At 38.3% G+C, this 17,859-nt stretch overlaps 2 protein-coding genes across 3 annotated transcripts in view; both read right to left on the bottom strand.

The window, feature by feature from the left end:
* Positions 1-291: 291 nt before the first annotated feature.
* Positions 292-5,318, bottom strand: LOC141362538 (E3 SUMO-protein ligase ZBED1-like). The gene is made up of 2 exons (XM_073864770.1): positions 3,165-5,318; positions 292-3,086 (listed from the first exon to the last, which is right to left on the bottom strand). The coding sequence occupies exons 1-2, from the start codon at positions 4,573-4,575 to the stop codon at positions 2,692-2,694; spliced, it is 1,806 nt and encodes a 601-aa protein (XP_073720871.1). The 5' UTR covers positions 4,576-5,318; the 3' UTR covers positions 292-2,691.
* Positions 5,319-12,389: 7,071 nt separating this feature from the next.
* LOC129417250 (BRISC and BRCA1-A complex member 2) overlaps positions 12,390-17,859 on the bottom strand; it is a 205,963-nt gene continuing 200,493 nt past the window's right edge. For both annotated transcript variants that reach the window (XM_055171795.2, XM_055171796.2), the window contains exons 10-12: positions 13,984-14,066; positions 13,705-13,858; positions 12,390-12,767 (exon numbers count right to left, since the gene is read on the bottom strand). In XM_055171795.2, the coding sequence (XP_055027770.1) occupies positions 12,704-12,767; positions 13,705-13,858; positions 13,984-14,066 (301 nt within the window). In that variant the 3' untranslated portion in view covers positions 12,390-12,703. The remainder of the gene's footprint in view (positions 12,768-13,704; positions 13,859-13,983; positions 14,067-17,859) is intronic.

The following is a 17,859-nucleotide window of genomic DNA, read 5'->3' as shown; positions in this document are numbered from 1 at the left end:
TCTTTCTTTTTTTTGATTGGCTGATAGAACTCCAGGGGAGACGGGCTTGATAGAAAGAGCTGTGCGGCCAGATACATTTTGAGCGCTGAAGCATATTAAATATATGATAAATCGTTTTTAGTGTGGCCGGAGTGCATGACTAAAGACTGAAAGCACGACTATTATCAGACCGGCCCTCGCGGCCTTAAAACACTACCGGCCCACCGGGAAAACCCCTGACTCTCCAGATTGCCACTCCGCCACTGATCAAGACACTTCTATCAACATTAGACCTCGGCACAAGACAAAGCAAACATACAACTTATTTATTGTGTATTTATTTACACATACATGCAGAAAAATTGGGCTGTGAAATCTTTTAAAAAGCTGTGCACAGATGACCATGGCTTACTGTGTTCTGCTTGCTAAATAAAAAAAATAAAGACTAGATTTATCCATTTTAATAAGTATGCTCTTCATTTAGATACAGTTGTGGACAAAGATATTGGCACCCTTGGTAAATATGAGCAAAGAAATTTGGCAAAATAAATCTTTATTGTTTCTCCTTTTTATCTTTTATTTAATTCATTCACAAAAAGCCAGTTTCATTGATGGTAAACATTTGAAAGGCAAGGGGGATCACATCATAAGAAAATGTTTTTCTCAGTTGACCACAATTATTGGAACCCTCTTCATTTAATACTCTTTGCTACACTCTCAGAAATAAAGGTACACAAGTTTTCACTGGGACAGTATCCTTTCAAAAAGGTACACTTTTTTCCCAAATTGTGCGTATTAGTACTTCAAAGGTACACATTCGTAGTTCAAAGATACGTATTTGTACCTAAATGGTACATATTAGGACCTTTTTCAAATGGTACGCCCCAGTGACAGTTTTTGTACCTTTATTTTTGACAGTGTACATCCATTTGCAATTATAACAGCATACAAGTTTTCTTTGATAATGTCTGATTAGGTTGTTATAGAATTCATGGCAAATGATCTTAGATTACGCCTCCATGAAATTAACTATTTTGCTATTCTCTCTACCAGTATTATATGTATTGTCATTATCTTTCTCTCTCTCGTTTTATATATATATATATATATATATATATATATATATATATATATATATATATATATATATATATATATATATATATATATATATTAGGGTTGGCACGATTCACAAATCCCTCGGTTCGGTTCGTATCACGGTTCTATGGTCACGGTTCTCGGTTCAGTACGGTTCTTGTTGTTATTTTTTTAACACTCCAGAAATGTATTATCTTATTAATGTATTAATTATCCATAATTTAGGATACAGTATTAAAAAAAGTTATATCATGTAATCATGCAAACTGAATTTGACTTTAAGCACATTATTGGGAACATCCCTGAGGAAAGCCAGGTGAGATTTTGACACACCGAGAGGGAAGACATTGATGATTTCAACATGCTTTTCATTTATATGGCAAAAAAGAGAATGTGTATTGCCATCTACATGAACTTTGTGTGCATTTTTAGCACACAAAGATAACTTGCATTTATCAAAATGCCAACTTCAGTGTAGCTTTAAGATTTATCACTGAGAGGCTGCTTAAATAATGCAGAGTATATGTGGACGAGAGAGAAACATTACGTTTACACCTGTAATATTTAAATCCTGTAATAAATAAGATCGCGCAACTTTCACACGCTAGCAAAATGAAACTACGCGGAAATCAGCCGCTTTCGTTTTATCAACGAAAGGCTAAAAATAGCGCTGAATACGAAAAGACGTAAAAGAGTGTTCATTACATCAGATTAGATAAATGGTCGGAGAGAAGGCTGTCGCGTGTGGCTGTTCGAACACATTCAACCCATAGACTGCAGTTTTATCTATTGTTTTATTTCCGCTGTCATCATAGGTAACATGAAATAAAAAATGTTTCCACACACTAGGGGTTGCACGACTACTGATTTCTGCTAGTCGATTTCTTATCAAAACAATACTCGAGTTACTCGATTACTCGTGGTCCATGCTACAGCAAATGAAAAGACATGAAATGGTTTCTATCAATAAATCTTTATTTAATTGTTGCATTAGGCTATTAATTAAATAAAGTAAACAATCAAAACATTATAATTATGACATTACATAGGCTATTTAAGTTTTCATGTAACAGATTAAAGACAAATAAATAGCTGCACGCGACATTGCATTCATAACATTTGCGCCGTATATGCAAACTATACGTGCATGGCTAAATGCATACAGTAACAATTTAATAACTTATATAATAAGTATCAACTTTAATATTTAACAAGTTTTCAGCAGTAATAACAAGAACAACATTAATCTTACTTCAACCTTCACTGGTTATTGTCAACAAGCATACAACAAGCAACAATTACGTTACGTAAAAAAATAAAAAAATATACATATCATTAAATTCAAATTTTACTTGTTAACAGAGAAATTCAGGCACGCAATATTTTAATACTAAAATTCGCATCATACTTCAAAACTCTGTGAATGTGTATTTAGTTTAAACATTAGGAAAACAGTAAAAACATGAATAAACTCATTTAATAATTTTATATTTACCAAGTTTTCAACCGTAATAATAACAAGAACGAATATCTTTCTTCAACCGGTTTGAAAGTTTAGTCATCGTCGCTTTCTTCCTCGCGCAACACACAGTCTTTGGTCGAGCTCGTGGATCGCTAGTTTGCATTTAGAAACACAAGAGCATCGACGTGAGATGGATGCAAGCTTGATCTTTGCCTTGTGACGGTGTTGCCGGCCAAGGAAAAAATTCTTTCACTTGGTGTACTGGTGGCAGGGACCGCAAGATAAGATTTAGCCAGCTTGGATAGCCGAGGAAACTGGTGTCCATTACATGCCCACCATTCGAGAGGATTCCCCAAGGTGGGAATGTCAGGCATCTGAAAAAAATCTTGAATCTCATCTTCACTGGTAGTTGGCTGCTTTGTCGTAGGATTTCGGCTTTTGTAGTGGAATCCAAAGAGCTCCTCGAGATCAGCTTCGAGTCTTGGTTTTTTATGCTCACTGGGCAACGCATTGGTTGTCCCGCTGCAGTCGGCAAAATCCTGTTCACCTGTTATGACAGTGAAAAATGCATCAAGCATGCATATGCATAAAAAATCAAAATGTTTACTGTGAATTATTAGCTCACCTGAAGTTTCTGAGTGCGTTATCTCACTGTCATGCAATAAATCGGTGAGATGGGCTTTGGCATCCTCTCTGGCTTTCTCTGGTAGAAACAGCAAACGCTTGAACCGCGGATCCAACATGCACGCGCTAATGGGTAGCGATTTGGCTACCGTTTCAGAGTCCAGTTTAAACCGCGTCACCAGCTGTTTCCGAACCGTTTCTTTGAATGCCTGAGTGCCGGTGAGATCACCCGCGCTGGGCCGCAGAGTATTTTCAGTCAGATTGATAATCACCGGATATAGAAAGGACAGGCCGACGTGCAGCTCTCCACACATGATTGTTGTCGCCTTAGCCAGCGGACTCAGTATTGGAAGTAGCTGTTCAATCAGATCCCAGCAAGATGACTTTATTGCCAGAGTTTTTCGATACTGGACATTGGTCACTGCTTCGTCAGCGAGTACAGCTTGTACCGGGATTCTCTGCTCGTAAAGCCGATCCAACATATCGAACGTGGAATTCCATCTAGTTGCACAATCACTTTGGAGTTTTCTCCCTCTGATGGATAGCTGCTCCTGGCGTGCTTTCAATGCGCGGGTCGCAACCGAAGAGTGACGGAAGTGACTGACGACACGCCTCGCAGCGTCAACGGCCTTCGAAACCACAGGTAAATCCAAACCTGCCTTCACTGCAAGCTGTAACGTGTGTCCGCTGCAACCAATGTGGTGGGGTAATGCCTCACAGATTTCCATCGCTAAGTTCATATTGTTTGCGTTGTCATGAACTGTGCAGAATATGCGCAACTCCCACTCATTAATGGTTTCTGTAAGCTTTTGCGCAATGTTAACAGCAGTGTGTCTTCCTGGCATTATAGTGGTGCACAACACCCTCGATTTCAACTTCCACAGTTCATTGATGTAATGAGCCGTAATTGTTATATACGGATCCATGGTGCAAGAAGTCCAGAGATCAGTAGTAAGCGAGACGTTCTTGCCTTTCATTTCAGACGCAATGTCCGCTTTTAGAGAGTCGTATTTGTGGCCAATTGTTTTCCAGAGTGTAGCATTCGATGGAACGGTGTAACTGGGTTCAAAAAAGTTTATAATTCCCCTGAATCCCTCTCCTGAAACTGCAGAGAGTGGTCTTATATCCTTCACTATAAAATCCACAAGTAAATCTGTTATTACCTGTCTTCTCCTCTCTGTAATCGGGCGTTTACAGAATTCACCAATGCTCGTTTGCTTCTTGGTGTGCGTCTCACTAACAGTTGCCTTAGTTGTTGGATGTTTCATTCGTAGGTGGTTGTGCATAGCTGTTGTACTACTGTTGTATTTTAAAGTAGTCTTACAGAGTTGGCAAATTACAACATTTTTGTCATCCTTGATAAAATACTTCCACACATCTGATGTGTGTTGTCTGCTGGTGACGTTCGCCATTTTGAAATCATTTATAAATGCGCGCTCGAGTATTCGATCGTTTCCGACAGCGCCGACTAGTGGTTGGAGTAGTCGATCTCTCGACTACTCGACTAGTCTATGCAAGCCCTACCACACACCAAACTTATACGACGCTGGGGCATCCTCCAACTGCGGGCAGACTTCTTTTTCTCTCCCTCTTGCCATTTCTACACGTAACATGACCGGCAGCACTCACTCTCCACACCAGTCACCTCTTCTTTCACGCTATTCGCGAAAGGGGAACACGCTATCTGATAGTGATGTTACGTTCGTGAACGAATCGTTCTTTTTGAACGAATCTTTTAGGTGAACGAATCGTTCTCGTTCACGCCATCCATTGACTCATATTTCTCGTTCACTGAAATTTCCCTCCCTTCTTGAGGATCAGGGACAAATAAAGCGCGGATTTCTTTCCGCCTTCAAAGAGTGACAAAACTACGAGCCAATGGCAATCGAGTATAAGCTGTGGCCGAGCATATGATTGGCTCAACACACTGATAATACGCCCTTCACTGACCGAGCCGCTGTTTTTGAGTCTGAACGAACGAGAGAGACAGGGATTTGCGTTCTTAAACAAACTGAATGACTGGTACAAGTTACAACCTAATGAATGAGATGAATGAGAGGGATCGTATAGAAAGCGAGAGCAACGTAAACAATCTTGTGAAAGAATCATGTGGTTTTATTTTAGTAAAGTTATAGTAACCATGTTTAGGCGGACTATTTACTAGGGATGTCCCGATCAGGTTTTTTTGCCCTCGAGTCCGAGTCCGAGTCATTTGATTTTGAGTATCTGCCGATACCGAGTCCCGATCCGATACTTCTATAATACATAAAAAAGAATAAATAAGAGCGAAAAAAACAAAACCAGGATGTTCCTTATGTCATGCCGCACGCATTGCTGTTTCTGGAGTCAAAAGAGTCTAACTCTGTGCCAGCGCATAACTACAGATGTGTTAAAAAATAATGAGAATATAGTATATGTACAGGGGTTAAATTGGGATTTGTTTTGTGGGGATGCTCTGTTGGGAGGGAGGGTTCGAGGGGTAACATGTTTAATCCTGATGACAGCAAAGCCACTGGTGTGTTTCAATGACATTTTGGACCTCTGATAGGATTTTATAAGTTTCAGTTTTAAAGCTTTGCCACATGTTGACCCAAACTTTAAAACCTGAACTTTAAATTATGCAAATCTATGAGTCTGACACCCTATATGCATTTGTTGCACATGTCATTATGCACAATTGATCAAACTTTAAAGGAAGTTATAAGAATCAACCTCCTTGACTAATTCTAGGCATAAGATAGGCTACCCAGACTCAATTAACAAGAAAAACAACATACTGATTCAGCAATATATCTTATAAATTAGCCATAGAGATTCCCTAAGCTAGTTAGCAGTTAGTTATAAAATACCTATAGTTAGGTCGTAATTAATCTGTATAATCAAAATACATTATTTTATTAAACTATACAATCAGTTGTATCCAGTTATCTAGTTAACATATTGTAATGAGATGAGTGACATGGTTAGACATGCTTTAATACTTTGTTTCTAGACTTCTATTAAGTTCTTCGACGTGGGCACCATTCTTACCTCTCTCTCTCTCTCTCATGTCATCTCTACAGTATCCTGCGCGAATGCGCGTTCTTGAGGTTCTGAGTGAGACGCGGAGCTGCGTCTGAGCACATGGTGACAAAAACGATCAACGCGTCGTTTAAATGAGCGGTAAAAACACGGTTTTGTCGTGGGTTCCTTGCACGCACGAGTGTGAAGCCTATGAATGAATTTGAAAGCACCGTAGCACGTCAATAGGCTTGTTCGACTTCATGTAGCGCCGCAACAATCGACAGCCGGGTGACGTCAAACTATCGCGAGAGTGATCCGCGAAATCATACGGAGGAGTTTGCTTTTAAATCGCTCTCGCGGAACTTAGACGTCATCCAGCTGCCGGTTCTTGTGGCGCTGCATGAAGTCAAACAAGCCTATTCTCTTCTCATCAGTTCACACGCACCAGCGCAGCGCGTACACTGGCGCGGAGCAGAGCGAGACCTTAATGGATTTTAAACCCTGCATATGTATCCGAGTCCTGATCGGGAGGTAACGGCCGATTCCGATCGAGTCTGAAACCACGTGATCGGGGCCGATTTCCGATCATGTGATCGGATCGGGACATCCCTACTATTTACCTTAATACAAATGATAATCAAGGTAATTACTGTTGAAAAATTTGGTATTTTTGTTTAATATAGTTTTATATATCTATATAGTTCAAATCCACCCTTTCACTGAACTTAAATCAGTCATCTACGTCTGAACGAAGTCTTGAACGACATGACCGAAATGTTATGATTCATGAATGAGGATCTGATGACTGACTGAACCAGAGAAGGCATGCACGGGAGTCTTTATTTACAACAAATCCAGATTAGATGTACTATAAATGTGCGTGTGTCTTAATATATTCTGTAGCTTGATAAAATTATGCTTAGTATTTCACAATTTGAGCTTTATTAAAAACTAATGAGTTTTTGCAAGTCTTTCATTGTCTTATAACACATAATGACACACATCTTCGCCACCTATTGGAGTATTTATGTAAAATTAAGAAATGGTCACTGAATCATTTTGGTGAACGAACTGAAAATGAACGAGTCACCTAAATGAACAAAAATTTCCATCACTACTATCTGAGGTCACATACAGGGCACGAGGCTACATACATTGCGCATGCCATGAACCGTTGAACCGTACGACACACACGCGCTCCAAACCGAGACAAGCGAACTGAACGGTTCGGATTTTTTTTATGAACCGTGCCACCCCTAATATATATATATATATATATATATATATATATATATATATATATATATATATATATATATATATATATATATATATATATACAGTTGAAATAAAAAGTATGTGAACCCTTTGGGCTTACTGGGATTTCTTCATAAATTGGTCATAAAATGTGTTCTGATCTTCATCTAAGTCACAACAATAGAGAAACACAGTCTGCTTAAACTAATACCGCACAAACATTTAACGCTTTCATGTTTTTATTGAACACAACATGTAAACATTCATAGTGCAGGGTGGAAAAAGTATGTGAAACCCTAGGCTAATGACTTCTCCAAGAGCTAATTGGAGCCAGGAGTCAGCCAACCTGGGGTCCAATCAATGTGATGAGATTGGATGTAGGCTTGTTGCAATATTCGGTGAAACGGTGATTACGGTGCTTCAGCCTCTCACCGGTTAGATCACTTGCCACCGCGACACCGTCTTTCACCGTCGTTTTGATATTTTCTTGTAATTAAATCATTTAGTTTTGTTAGAGAGAGCAAACACTAACAACCGAATGTATCTGCTGCCTGATTTCAGCGGAGCTGAACGCGCGTCACGTCACAGAGCAGCAGGTGTCAGATTTCATTTATTTCTGTCAGTGTGCAAGGCGAGCTGACCGACCAGACGATGGCAGAAGCCGCGTGCTTACTCGTTTTTGTTATAATATACATATGATGTTTAATATATGCGAGATCGTTTTGTTGTTGTGTTTTTCATTAAGAATAATAATAAACCCATCATTCAAGCAGCACTTTATGGAGGAATAGCCGGTTGCTCTGCTTGGGACTGGCGGGTTTCTGTCAGAAGTACCTGCGCAAATTGACTGAAGCATTAAACCAGCTGTTGCACTCGCATTTGCACGCAAATTCATACGCGATTTAACGCAGCGTACGCAAGCGCTGGATTTAAACAACAGTTGCATCTCATTCAAAAGTAAAAGTAAAATGCGCACGTCTGTATGTGCATTTATAAGCCCATCTGACCCGGTGAAACCGATATAACCGGGTTTGTCACGCGCTGATTAACTGGTGGGAAAATTCTGTCACCGCAACAACCCTAATTGGATGTGTTGATTAAAGCTGCCCTGTCCAATAAAAAACACACACGAGTTTTGAGTTTGCTGTTCTGAAGAAGCATTGTCTGATGTGAACCATGCCTCGCACAAAAGAGCTCTCAGAAGACCTATGATCAAGAATTGTTGACTTACATAAAGCTGGAAAGGGCTACAAACGTATATCTAAAAGCCTTGATGTCCATGTGTCCACGGTAAGACAGACTGTCTACAAATAAAGAAAGTTCAGCACTGTTGCTACAATCCCTAGGCGTGGTCGTCCTGTAAAGATGACAGCGCAGAATGCTCAATGAGGTGAAGAAGAATCCTAGAGTGTCAGCTAAAGACTTACAGAAATCTCTGGCACATGCTAACATTTTTGTTGACAAATCTACAATAAGGAAAACATTAAACAAGAATGGACTTCATGGGAGGACACCACGGAGGAAGCCACTGCTGTCAAAAAAAAAAACATTGCAGCACGTTTGAAGTTTGCAAAAGAGCACCTGGATGTTCCACAGCACTACTGGCAAAACATTTTGTGGACATATGAAACCAAATTGAGTTGTTGGGAAAGAACACACAACGCTATGTGTGGAGAACAAAAGGCACAGCACACCAACATCAAAACCTCATCCCAACTGTGAAATATGGTGGAGGGGGCATCATGGTTTGGGGCTGCTTTGCTGCCTCAGGCCCTGGACGGATTACTGTCATCGATGGAAAAATGAATCCCAAAGTTTATCAAGACATTTTGCAGGAAAACTTAAGACCATCTGTCCGCCAACTGAAGCTTAACAGAGGATGGACAATGCAACAGGACAACGACCCAAAGCATAGAAGTAAATCAACAACAGAATGGCTTCAACAGAAGAAAATACGCCTTCTGGAGTGGCCCAGTCAGAGTCCTGACCTCAACCCGATTGAGATGATGTGGCATGACCTCAAGAGAGCGATTGACACCAGACATCCCAAGAATATTGCTAAACTGAAACACTTTTGTAAAGAGGATTGGTCCAAATTTTTCCGAACCGTTGTGCAGGTCTGATCTGCAACTATAGGAAACGTTTGGTTGAGGTTATTGCTGCCAAAGGAGGGTCAACCAGTTATTAAACCCAAAGGTTCACATACTTTTTCCACCCTGCACTATGAATGTTTACATGTTGTGTTCAATAAAAACATGAAAACGTATAATCAGGGGCGGAGTGGGACCAAAAAATCTACCGGGAAATTTCGTATACCACCGGCCCTCCGTGGTGAAAAAATGTCTTGTAGCCTATTTGTAGTAAAACTAGGGTAATACAAATCGTAATCAATTTGCCCCCCCAAAAAAAAAAAAATTTTCATAATATTAATAAAATCATTAAATCATGGCTAATTCTCCTAAATGAGTAACTATACAAAATGATACCTGGTTGAAAGACGGAGATGCGCACCTCAATCAGCTATTACATAACAGAGCGAGACTAGAGATGAATGTGCTCATAAACGGAGTAATATGGAATAATTTGTGCATCTTTGAATAACTGTAAGAATATTTCCTTTAAATATCATTTTTGTCATATAAAGTTTTGAGAGATAATAATGTTTTTTCCACGGTTATTGCTTATTTATTTTAACGTGTTTGGCGCATTACCTCAGAGTTACTTTCAGTAATATTGCTTTTTTCCCGCTAATAATAATACAATTTACATGCCAATCCTGCTTCCTTGTCTTTTTATTCATTTCATTATGCTGTTATATTAAGTTATGTGGATATTTAATGGCATATGAGACGTTAATTGCCGTTATATTATCTCGTCTAATATTCAAATCATATCCGGAATAATGTGTGCATCTTTGTACTGTAAGAATACAGTTCATTTGAAAATAATTTTTGTCAAAGTTTTGAAAAATAATAATGTTGTGAGGATATTTATATATTTCAGTTGAATACTCTCGTCTATTAATATGGAAATCTAATAGAAGTCTAATAGTAGGAAATATAAAATGTGATACTGCAAAGTTACCCTTCTAAATTTTATTTATTATATATAGCCATATGGAGATAAACCTTTGCAAATGTGCTGATTTTATCCATTCAAGTACTGACCACCAGGCTAGAGATTTTAAACATCCTTAATCCACACTTTCTATCAAATAGTCTCCGCTTGTTCTGAAATAAACAGGTATTCAGCGACGCGGCTTTTCACATCAAAGGCCAACAGGCTATGCAATTTGGAGAGGGGCCGTTCAATAATCCCCCTATATTTAAAAAAAATCCTAAACATGGTTGGACCTGGCGAACAGGTTGAGCACTTTTATATAGCCTACTGTGTTGAGCAAAGAGGCTGCACAGTTTGACCAGCAGGAAGCGGCTGCACATCATGCCGCCAGACGGGGTTGCTATATAACTTGCAATGTATAACTATTATCCATTATAAGACCGGCCCTCGCAGCCTCAAAACACTACCGGCCCACCGGGAAATGTCCCGACTCTCCCGATGGCCACTCCGCTACTGCGTATAATGCTTGTGCAGTATTAATTTAAGCAGACTGTGTTTCTCTATTGTTGTGACTTAAATGAAGATCAGAACACATTTTATGACCAATTTATGAAGAAATCAAAGTAAGCCCAAAGGGTTCACATACTTTTTCTTTCAACTGTATATATATAATGCTGCCAAGTGGGTACAAATTCTATATCTTGATAAAAGTGATATTTTTCTCAGTTTTACCAGTGATAAAGTAACCTATTGAATTGACCATTAGGTACTGTTAGCGAAAATAATGATTTAATCCGTAAAGAAATTATATATAACGTGAGGTTACCTTTCTTTAAAAAATATTGGGTAATTGTCAGCACATTTTTTCTCTCTCTCTCTGACCTCTGCAGCCTCTCTTTTAGTTTCTAATGTCCAGACCTACTAACCTTTGTTTATAAGTTACTTGCGCTTTGCTCTGCACCACGAAACGAGCCTCTGCTGATCGCGCGTGTCTCAAATTGAGGTGCCTCTAGTCTTGAGGCTACATAAGACTGGACGAAACTCACGGCAACACTGTAGGCGGAGAATATGCAAAGTATTGCCTTTATACGTAGACAGAAAACAGGTGGGAAATTCGAAAATAATATGACTCGAAAACGCAGTTCAGAGTTGACTCCTACTTTAAAAGCAAATAACTTTATTTATCGTGCACTTTTTGCTTTAACTACTTTGCACATTGTTTACATTTATGGACAGCTACATGACACACTGCAGTACAGGTAATTTTCTATATTGGATCTGTCTGGCACTTTAAGATGGTGGAATACGGTGTTAAGTCCACTTCTCAGTCCACTTACGGTGGAACGGAACACTGTAGTCTTCTGCTGTGTCCAAAATTGTCATTCCCTATATAGCGAATGACAATTGAGTCCACTATATGGGAAAGAAGTGAACGAAAATGAGTGAGCAATTTTGAACAGTGACGTAAATAACGTTGTTATGCGTTAGAGAGCTGCTCAAAAGGAGAAACATTGCATATTTATTTTCATAGCTTTTTTCCTCATATTTACTAAGGATGCCATTTTTTATAACAACTGTACCTTTTCAGTTCTGTTAATTAATTGTACATAACTGACTACCTTCTTTTTAACTCTAAAATATATTTTCATAGCTTATATTTATAGCCTTTTTATGTGGAATGCAACTTATATCTAAATAACATATGACAAAAATGTGTTAAAAAAATGTGAGCTATGTATGACGTGACAGTCCAGATCCACATCTTAGTGTTAATTGGGTTTGTATTTCTTTGATAAATGTATGCATTTAGACAAATTCTTTCTGTAATTTGACCAGAATATAAATTGGTAAGCAAATAATTGGTGTAAAACAAAACTTGTGAATAAATTGTAGAAAATAAGGAAAGTAAAAGAAATTAGATTTATTGCTGTAATCTATTGCAAAACACAAATAAACCAATTTAAATTATTAGCCAGGAGCACAAAAAAAGATGAAAAAGTACATGCAGTACATTTACGTGTACCTCTTGCTCATGAGGTCAAGAAGGTTGAACAATAAAAAGGACCAGCTAATATAAGCCTTGTGATTCAGAGGTTTTTCAAAAAACAGACTAATTCTGGGTTCATGCACGTTAGACTAATTGACATTCATAGATATTCTCCAAAAACTCCAAAAGTCAGCAGTCAAATTAGAGACATTATCCTAATTTACAGAATATATCTACAGTTTTCCATTGGTAAAAGCCCCCTCTTGGAACTGAGGAATAAAGCCCTTGAAGTAAGCCCTGAGGAAAAGAGAAAACAAAAAAGTGAGATAGAGAAAAATAGAAAGGGACAAACAATGACATTAATTTTAACGGAAAGTTCTCTGACTTTCTGACTCAAATGGCCATAACCTGACAGCATAATATAATGTAATGTAATACTCTAAAATACAGTATTATATTACATTATGTTATATGACATGACATGGCATGACAATAAACTTGAAAAGTGGAAGCAATAAATGAGATGAGAGATGAGATATGGGCTGAACACAAACATAAGAGATTTGTTATCTTTGACACACTCAGGACAACAAGTGCTCTCCAGGAATGAGTTGTGGCTGATAGAACAGTCCAAAGGTGTACACTATAACCTACACATTACATATTCCAGTGGCTTGTAAAAAATACACTTTCATTGCATTAAGATCAGCATTACACAGGAAGTAAATCCGAATAAAAGAAATACTATATTGGCTACGTCCGAAATCTCTAAAATGCTGCCTTCGGAGCACATGCACATACAAATCTAATGTTTAGTTTACTTCTTACTCCTGAAACACCTTCATCATCTTGTCCCACAATTCTATGCCTGAAAGTGCGCAGGAAATGTGATTGGTCGAGCCTGGTCAAGTTCGGAAAAATAAAATGGCGGCCAAGAAAGTGGCTGGAGCACAAATGTGGTTTTATTTTCATTTGTACACCTTTTGATTGCATTTCTAGTGAGAAATTAGTATTCTAGTTTTCAAATATGCGATTAGTTATCACAAAGGCGCTCTGAATTCTGAATTCCATTAAGCTGCCTATGAAGGCTGACCGAATGCATTTCCCAGAGCTGCCTTTATGCCGCCAAAGTCATTGACTCATGAGGCAACGAGGCAACAAGTCAGCTGCCCAAGTTTTCGGACGCAGCCAGTAATTCACAGGGGGAAAACAAAGAGTATCTTTTTGTTCTTACTTGGCTCGTTTGGCCATTTCATTGCCGTCCCAGCGTGGACTATAGGGGTAAGACTTTTGCACCTGAGAGTAGAGCTGCCCACTGCTGGTAAAGTGATAGACTGATTGAAAGGTAAGGGTTGGTTGATCTCGAGGGAAGTATAAAGGTAGGTCCACTACAGCAAGACAGTATGGAGAACAATTTTACTACAGGTCTCAGATCAACATTCAGAACGAAATAGTGACGTATGGAGTACATTGTATTATTACTAGAGTGAATCTGTGTTTTTGTGTATCTTACCATGTACCAGGAAGCAGAAATCTTTCCACATTAGCAAAAGGGTGAGCTTGGTAAACCCCACAGCATCATACTCCACCACCCCCCTGTGTGGACCAAAAAATATTTTTTTTATAAAAGCCAGCTGGTTTTTACTGCAGAACAAACTCTGACAAGGTGATAAGAAAACCCGATGTGAAGAGAAAGGGTATTCTATCACCCTGAGGGGCTTTATTTCACAATAAGCACTGGCTGGATATACATTACATTATTTAAAAAAAAAATTTAAATAATGAATGTACTTCTTACATGTAACTGTGTAATTACCTTAAACTGAAGATAACACTAAAAAGCTGTGTGAACTTGCAAAAATACTGTCAGAAAATGTAATATGCTCTTTTCCCTTTCCTGTCTACACTGTAAAACATGTATATTTAAAAAAAATTCCAATAACTGTACTTCTATATTAAAATTGTGTTTAATTTTCATAATGTTGAACAGCAATATAGCTAAGAACAGCCGTTTTTCAGAATGTTCAGAAGTGTAAAATTTAAGAATATTCTGTATTGATCTGGTTTTATTTATTACATTGGCTTTGGAGATACACACGTGACATGAAAATGGGAATTTGTGAAACTCTGAGCAGTAGCTGTTCCATGTCAAGATTACTTTCCAGGTTGTGCTGGAAAATTTGTGAGACTTTATAAATGCCTTCAATTTGTAAAATGTTTTAGGTGTTTAATGTTTAATCTGTTATAAGGCATTTTCATGAGCTTTACTACATGTAAGAATGCTAAAATTCAAGTGACATTTTGCTGAACACTGAGTGAGAAACCCTTCACTCAGTTACTTACATTTTATAGTGTTTTGACAATTTTTTAAAATATTTGTAAGATGTTTGGAAGAAGTAGTTTCAGAAGCTCTTACGTGTGAGAATGTTAAATTCAAGTGAAATTGTGATTAACATTGGGTGAGGAACCCTCCCCACTTTTATATTGGTATTTTTGGAGATATTTATAAAATGTTTACATGTTTAACGTATGAATTGTTAAGTTGCAGTTCCATGAGCTTTGAGTAATGCCGAGTTCAGACTGCACAATTTTAGCCCTGATTTTGACTCGCCGACAGGTTTTGAGAAATCGCAGACAAATGCCCGAAATCACAGGCAAATCGATGCTCGTGCAGGCGAGTGACAATCACACAATGTGAATTATAAAAGATGCGTTCTGAGATTGCCAACGAGTCGCCGACATCCGTGAGATATTTGGCATGCTAAATATCTCGACCTGTCTGCGTTTCAAAATCATGCAGTGTGAAATGTGTATTGACTGACCATAACATCAGCGATGACCTACAGCCAATGAGAGAGCAACATACAGGGCAGCTGGAAGTTCGGGGAGTCCTCCTTAATAATCTTTATTTCTTCTTCTTTCTGCTGCAAATAAACGCACATGCAATTTGTATGGTAAGCTTCTTGCGAGCTACCATTTTTAATAATAATTCCAGTCTCACGTGAGAACTCCGGTCTTGCACGCGTGACCTCGCGTTGTTTCCTTCCCGTCACTTCTCATGTACGTTTGGTTGTGAGACGTAGTTTGCGGACCGGGACAAAGTTATCAGCGATTCTTCTTACGTTAAAGTCATGCAGTATGAAAACGCCAATCCATCATGCAGCCTGAATTAGCAGTGACTGAACGCTTCCCCATATAATCACGCAGTGTGAAGATATCGGTGACCCGACTAGTTTGAAAATCAAGCAGTCTGAACTCGTCATAAGAATGCTAAAATCTATGTGAAGCTTTACTGAACACTTGGGTGTTTTCCTGTACGGATTAATCCAGGACTAGGCCTTAGTTATATTAGGATATTTAGGTCGTTTTTACAAACAAACCTTATAAAAAACATTATTGGTGTGCATCTTGAGATAAAACAATGGCACTGATATTTGTTAAGATATGATTTTAAATTAAGTTTCTTAATTTCAATTGGCTCAACCTGTTATTTCCCATTGAGCTAATGTTTACAGATTGTTGCCACAATTGATAAAATCCAATTCACAGAAAATCTATTGACACAAGTGAAAAATTTCAAAGATACCAGTCGCTAGATAATTTTGAGTTAGGGAGGCAAGTTATTTTTACAGTGTATCGGGGTGATAAGGTTTACAGTTGATTGTTGTTACTACATGGCTGGAAGTGAAAGTGGTGCTCACTAGTGTTGCTTTCGTCAACGAAAAGTATGACTAAATATAGTCGTCAACGAACCTTTATCACGTGATGAAAACGAGACGCAACGAAAATGCGGGTCATGTGACAATGACTATAATTAAATGTATAATCCAATATTGTTGACGAATAAAAATAAAACTAAATGTGGGTTACAAAATAAAAACTAAATTGCAGGAGGGATTTTGGCCCAAGCTGCTTGGCATTTTCCCCGTAGCCCATTCCAGACTTGTGGAGGTGTACAATTTTGTCTGTAGTGTCTTTGGACAGCTCTTTGGTCTTGGCCATGTTAGTAGTTGGATTCTTACTGATTGTATGGGGTGGACAGGTGTCTTTATGCAGCTAACGACCTCAAAAAGGTGCATCAATTTAGGATAATAAATGGAGTGGAGGTGGACATTTTAAAGGCAGACTAGCAGGTCTTTGAGGGTCAGAATTCTAGCTAATAAACAGGTGTTCAAATACTTATTTGCAGCTGTATCATACAAATAAATAGTTAAAAAACCCCTCCATGATTCTAAGTGGGACAAAATGGAAAATAGCAGTGTGTTCAAATACTTATTTTCCTCACTGTATGTATGTATGTATGTATGTATGTATGTATGTATGTATGCGGAGCTCCCCTGTAGCCTAAATATGTGCAAACGGATGGCGTATGAAATCAAAGCATTGCGAGAGAAGACTTTTATGTTTTTTTTGCGGATCAATCTGCAGTCAGTGGCCGGGGCGCAGCAGATGCCTGAACATTATCAAACGCAGGCATAGATCAATCGAAATGATCAATCAATTCCAGCCCTCCCGACCCTTTTTTAAAAAAAAGAACAGCAGATTTTAATAGTTCTGCCTAAACGGACAAGTTAATTCACCAAAAAATTACAGTAGCAGATGTTCAGATGTTCATGCATCAAACTGGAACTGCTGTGATATGCCAACGAAACCTTACAGAGTTTGACATTGCACTCGATCCCGCTTTATTCTTTGGAAACTGTTGCTTACTGAGCCCAGTTAGCCCACTGGTGGAGATGGAGATAGAAATAAGGTTTGCGCCTCATAGTGGTGTGAAGAGAACAGTTGTTATTTTAGCATGAGATCAAAAATTAAAAGGTAAAAAATAGAATCGACTATAAATATTGATTTTGACTAATTATCAGCGTCAACACAGTCGATTGTGTCCACCAATCAGGACAGCTCAAACAACCCGAATTCCGGAAAAGTTGGGACGTTTTTTTAATTTGAATAAAATGAAAACTAAAGGAATTCCAAATCACATGAGCCAATATTTTATTCACAATAGAACATAAATAACATAGCAAATGTTTAAACTGAGAAATTTTACACTTTTATCCACTTAATTAGCTCATTTAAAATTTAATGCCTGCTTTAGGTCTCAAAAAAGTTGGCACGGGGGCAACAAATGGCTAAAAAAGCAAGCAGTTTTGAAAAGATTCAGCTGGGAGAACATCAAGTTAATTGAAATTAAGTCTGTAACATGATTAGCTATAAAAGGTATGTCTTAGAGAAGCAGAGTCTCTCAGAAGTAAAGATGGGCAGAGGCTCTCCAATCTGTGAAAGACTGCGTAAAAAGATTGTGGAATACTTTAAAAACAATGTTCCTCAACATCAAATTGAAAAGGCTTTGCAAATCTCATCATCTACAGTGCATAACATCATCAAA

The sequence above is a fragment of the Misgurnus anguillicaudatus genome, unplaced genomic scaffold (assembly GCF_027580225.2).
Source record: "Misgurnus anguillicaudatus unplaced genomic scaffold, ASM2758022v2 HiC_scaffold_28, whole genome shotgun sequence".
Lineage (NCBI taxonomy): Eukaryota > Metazoa > Chordata > Actinopteri > Cypriniformes > Cobitidae > Misgurnus > Misgurnus anguillicaudatus.
Note: the sequence above shows the minus strand (reverse complement) of the source record. Positions and strands in the feature narration are given on the sequence as shown.

Coding starts and splice junctions, on each gene's coding strand:
- LOC141362538 (XM_073864770.1), bottom strand. CDS start 4,575: ATGGCGAACGTCACCAGCAGACAACACACATCAGATGTGTGGAAGTAT. Junction 3,087..3,164: donor AACGCACTCAGAAACTTCAG/GTGAGCTAATAA, acceptor CTGTCATAACAG/GTGAACAGGATTTTGCCGAC.